General features: G+C 39.9%; 1 protein-coding gene across 1 annotated transcript in view; it reads right to left on the reverse strand.

Annotated features, from left to right (window-relative positions):
- Positions 1 to 5,731, reverse strand: part of LOC107694849 (NACHT, LRR and PYD domains-containing protein 3-like) — a 56,079-nt gene that overhangs the window by 13,537 nt on the left and 36,811 nt on the right. The window contains exons 6-7 of the mRNA XM_016494544.1: positions 3,844 to 3,890; positions 3,227 to 3,768 (exon numbers count right to left, since the gene is read on the reverse strand). Coding sequence (XP_016350030.1) covers positions 3,227 to 3,768; positions 3,844 to 3,890 — 589 coding nt within the window. The remainder of the gene's footprint in view (positions 1 to 3,226; positions 3,769 to 3,843; positions 3,891 to 5,731) is intronic.

The following is a 5,731-nucleotide window of genomic DNA, read 5'->3' on the forward strand; positions in this document are numbered from 1 at the left end:
CACACACAGAGAGCTTTGCTGAATGACAGAAAGCTAACGCCGGCTGCACCTCACGTGCTTTTAAAGCTTCCTGGTCATGACGTCACCCGCCTCTGACGTCTCGCCCATCAATTCCTGTTTCATTATAAGAATCATTGTCTTGTGTCGTGAATTCAAAGTTAAACCCTGCCCAGATCCGGCTACCTAGCTCGTAGCTTATAAATTATCACAAGCATGTATTAACCTTTGGCCAGGGATAGTACAAATATTCAAATTGGTAAGATATACTGACGTTAACGTCTCGCTGGACGAACGTTCGATAAAGTGTAAACTATCAATTTTGGAATCAGTTCAGTCAGGTTGATTTTGAATCTTCAGATTCGATTCTCCCTCTGAAAAGAGCTAAAATAAAAGAGTTAAATTCCTTACCATTTATTTACTGAAAATAGATAGCATCATCACAGGACCTCGAGATTCGACACGAGGGTAGCCAGGGGGGCCCCGATGTGAGATCCAAAATTTAGAGTTAAATACAATAACAAATATAGGATCTACATCGTCGTGTAATACAGTTTCATTTGTCGCACCCAAAGAAAAACTGCAGTACTTTATAACTATAGGACAAGAAGAGCTAAATAAACGTATCACTGCATCTAAGCTAACAACATGTTTATTAGATCCTGTACCCACTAAATTACTAAAAGAGTTGTTACCTGTATCCGAATGTTGTCCACATACACATTGAAAAGACAAGTGTAAACGCACTTCTGATCGGAATGTTATCCGATCAGCGTGTCCTGGTCCAGATGTAGCAGGGATGTATTTAGAAAATGATTTTGTGATTCCACTTGCCATGACCATATTTGGGGTTTCCTGCCGCCATGCTGACTTGGGGGGTTGGCGCACTTTGCTGCTTCCAGTCTGCATGAGACGTCATAGCGGTAGGTCGCAGAAGTTTTGCAGTGATCCAGTTAGGGCCGTATTTCATGTAACAGATGAATTCACATGATATATTTGTATGATTGTGATTTAAAGGCCATCTGTTATGCGCACTCCGATGTGTTGTTGATTATTTTTCTTTACTTAAAGGGGTCATATGATGCTGCTAAAAAGAACATTATTTTGTGTATTTGGTGTAATTAATTTTTTTATATCTGTAAATTTCTCTCTTTCTCAGTGTCGTGCATTGCTGCCACACGCTGGTTTATATGCTGCACAAGTCCTCATATATTTCCGTTTGTGTTATCCAGAATAAATGAGGACCTGATGGCAAGTTTTCACAGTCTGTCTTTCGTTTCAACACAATGCACGAAACACACCGCTACAACTGGTGCCGCGACTGTTGCTTCACTCTTCGTGGGACCGCTGCTACACACGAGTGGAGGCGTGACCGGGGGATAGGCCAACGAGTGCACCGCTGCAACGTGACTGAGTGGATGAGAGGTTCGCCATGTGAACATATAAACTGTGAAATGGATACCTGATTTGTGAAAACTTCTGAAGTATTTAGTGGACCGAAGAATTAATTCAATTTAATAATCAAGATATTTCAAAGGACTTTAAATACTATTTTGGGTTATTTTAGAGTGTTGACCGCTGGAATTCTAAATTATATTGTTGATTTTAATTTTATAGATTTTTTTATTGTAAAAAAAAAAAAAAGGGACTTTTCTCAACCCCTATTCACACAAGAAGTGTTGATGTGCAGACACCTATTGTGTCTCAGTCTTGTGCTGTTTCTGATGATTCTGTGCAATTATCTGATTTGAATGCTGTGCCAGTGAACCTGATTAATGACATAGTGAAACAGAACAACAGACAGCAGAATGGAGTTATTAGAGATTAAGGATGTCTACGAAGTATATGTATGCAATGAATATAATGTTAAACATTCAGTATTAACACCTGTATAGCTGGTCTGCACGAGCTGATAAACAAAGCGCGCCGAGTGGATTGAGCACGCGGCGGCGCAGATGCGCGAGCTTGTCGAGTGAATATACCTTTCTCACAGACATCACTGGAAAGTTTGTAGTTCGGTCGGATACGTCAAAAACAAGTAAGTAAAACAATGCACAAGTTACTTAATGGTAGGGAGAGAGAGAGCGAGAGCGAGTGCGTGCACACTTCTGTTGTTTGATCTTTGATGTTCACTCACTTAGCACACGCATCATTTGGATCAAAACTCAAAATCGTAAAAATAAGACAATTTTTTTAACCCAAAATTATTCAGAGACCAGATATCATTTTTGATTTTTTTTACTAGTGGGTGCAGGACACTAATTTGCTATCCTCACTTTACATAAATGAACTATAAAGTAAACTGACAAATTCTACCCAAAATTTCTTCATACAGTGGACTACCAGTAAAACTGATACAAATTTGGGACCAAAAATTATTCAGACCGAATTGAAGTTCAGGTTTGCATGAAGCTGGGTGACAGCATGCCCAGGAGACTACAGGCTGTCATTAAGGCGAAGGGTTGCCCGTCTGAATAAATGTTGGTTTGACTGTATCTATTTGATAAATATAGTTAACCAACTAACATTATACACACTCTTTTGGTTTCTGTACCCAATATTTTAAAAATGTACAAATGCAATAAAAATATCGGTATCGGTACTCGGTATCGGCAAGTACCCAAAATAAAAGTATCGGTATCGAGCGAGTACTGGAAAAAGTGGTATCGGTGCATTCCTAGTTTTCACTATATGTCGGATATTAGTATCTGCTGCAGAGTCCCCTTAAAACTCATTAATAATTTCCTTTGAGCTAATTTGACCCATTTCCCCTACAATTTTGTCCTTTGTGTGCTTGTTTTATGTGAAAATCTATCCTTTGTGGCCTCAGGCCACATGGCAAAAACCTGTTTGTTGAGTGAAAGAGTCAATGGTTGTTCACACCTCTCAGGACTGAGGGACTGGGGCGAACAATGGGGGAAATGGTGATGAGATCACTGGTGACAGGTCTCTGCTCAATGACCCCCTGATCTCCACAAGAGGTAGTGTTGTTTTAAATGATCCAGTTAAAATTAAACTTTCCACACACTGTGTGCAAAGGGGTTGACATCTTGCCTGCTGTCCACTACACTGGGTAACTGATAGCACTACAATTTTATAAAACATTACAGCCTACAGTGCATTATACACTACAATACGCATAGCACTACAATATACTGGATTATATAAAGTGAGAGTATTTCTTTTAATCAGGTGTGTGTGTGTGTGTGATGTCTCTGTTGCTGCTTACAGGCTTTTCAGTCTGACACAGAGACACTGAGGAGTTCAGGAACACCAACACAAATCCGGCATAGAGAGGCTCAGTGAATGTGGTGTTGAATGTGTGTAAGTGTGTGAGTTTGTGTGTGTCAGAGATGCTGTACAAGGACAGAGTGCCGGCCGATACATCCACATACACTCCTATTCTATTAGAGAAGAGTGAAGGGACACTTAGGTGAGTGATGTTATCACTGTGATGGACGGTGAAGCTGTAATTAGAGCAGATCAGACTCCAGGATTTTTTATTGTATCCAAGCACACAGTCATGTCTTCCTCCTTTCCTGCTGATTCCTTTATATGTCACTGATATAGCAGTATCTCCACTCAATTCAGCCTCCCAGTAACAGCGTCCAGAGAGACTCTCTCTACACAGAATCTGAGGACACACATCAAATCTCTCTGGATGATCAGGATATGGCTGATCCTCATTCACCCACATCACCTTTCTGTTCTCCTCTGAAAGAATGAGACGAGTATTTGTTGTGTTTGGATCCAGTGTGAGATCACAGGCATCTGAACAGAGAATAGAGAACATTTACACAAGAATACTAAAGATTTGTGTGAGTGTGTGTGTCTGTGTAGACGTACATTTGTGTAGCCCCGTTGTAATCCTGAACTCTCCTCCATGATCCACACTATAAAACACACACAGTGTCTCATTCTGCACATCTGATGCAATCAGTAACACACACACACACATTGCAATAAGTGCATAGGTACATTACAATAGGTGCAATAGGTATTTTCATAATGGATATTCGAGACTGGCCTCCTCCAAAAGCACCTTATTACGACCTATATTTACATTTTAAAGTTAAGTGCCCTCTGGCTGGCGTTAAAATAATGACAGTGTCGCGTTACGTCTTGAAATGACGTATGACCGCCATTACCAATCAAAATGCCTGTTCATTTAATTGCAGTGTGTGGACTTTTTACACGGTCCCTTATCTGCCATTTGTCCTATTTCTATTTAGCAAAACTCATTTATTTATGCATTTGGCAGATGCATTGGAAAGGTGGGCTCAAACCCACAATCGCATGATCACATGATTGCATGTTATTACAACGCAATGCTCTAATAATGAGCTACACGAAATTATGATGCAGATAAAAGGGTACAATGCATTAAAATGAAAGTGTCCTGTTGATGATAGGGGCGCAACTCTAGTAAACGCTCCTATGGGTCGTATTTTAGGGAAGTGACAAACGACCTATTCGGGCGTATTGGTTGGAGGACATGTTGGATATTCTCTCCCCCTATGCTAACCCTACATTTAAGGGTGCTTTCACACCTGGCTCATTGTTTCCGAACCTGGCACGTTTCCCCTTTTAGCTCGGTTCGTTTGGGCATATGTGAACATGGCAATCGCGCTCAGATCTGCACCAAAACAATCGGTCTGAGATCGCCTGAACGAGGTGGTCCCGGCTCGATTGAAAACGAACTCTGGAGCGGTTCAGTTGTAGTGAGAAAGCAATCCGATCTAACAGACCAACGAACCAGGCTAAATCACAATGTATAATGGGTAATTACGTAAGTTCCATGAAAAAACATTAGCTTTGTTATTTTGCTAATACTTCAAAATGAACCTGTGAATGTCTGTGGGTGAGCACGTCTTCACCATTCAAAATAACACAGCGCACTTTTTCATTTTATAATGCCATCTTATTGCTCTTCTTCCTAGTAGGTGCATTTTAAAAATGTTTTCCCGATGAATCCTGGACTCCAGCTCAAAATTATAAATGAATATAAGGACAGCTACAAAAAAAAAAAGCTGTTGTCGTTCCATCCTGTTAGATGACAGCTAGTGGAATCCCAGAAAATAAACCATGGAACTTTGACCAATGAGACAACAGTTTACTCGCGCGTAACTTGTATTAACAAATTTGGTCCGTTTAGAAACTTTGCCGTGTGAAAGTGAACTGCACCAAGAATAAAAAGCAACATTGTAATAATTTTAATCCCTGTTACGGAACAAAGCAATCGATCTACAGGTGTGAAAGCACCCTTAGCCTACCCATCACACAAAAATTCATGCATTTTTACATTTAAAAAAAAACATAATTCTGTATGATTTAAAAACTTGTTTCATCATGGGGCCCAAAAAATGTGTCCACAACCCTTAAAAAAAAATAAATGTTTTCATTATAGTAAAATAGTATATTCTATCCCCCTACACTAACCCTACCCCTAAAAACTGTATATAAATATAAAAATGTATATATGAAAAAATATAAACATGTTAAAACACCAGGGGCCTCATGTATAAAACTTTACGTAGATTTCATCCTAAATGTGTGCGTACGCACAAAAGCTAGATTTTGCATATGTACAAAAGTTTTCAGATTTATAAAGTCATCGGGGAAGGGATGCCGCTTACTGTTAGGTCCGCAGTTCTGTCACGTTGCGCACACACACGAGGGACGAGGAGACGCTGGAGAATACTTTACCAAGACTTTATTTGCACCAAGGAACCAA

Source organism: Sinocyclocheilus anshuiensis, unplaced genomic scaffold (genome assembly GCF_001515605.1).
Source record: "Sinocyclocheilus anshuiensis isolate Anshui unplaced genomic scaffold, SAMN03320099.WGS_v1.1 scaffold98, whole genome shotgun sequence".
In the NCBI taxonomy this organism is placed as follows: Eukaryota; Metazoa; Chordata; class Actinopteri; order Cypriniformes; family Cyprinidae; genus Sinocyclocheilus; species Sinocyclocheilus anshuiensis.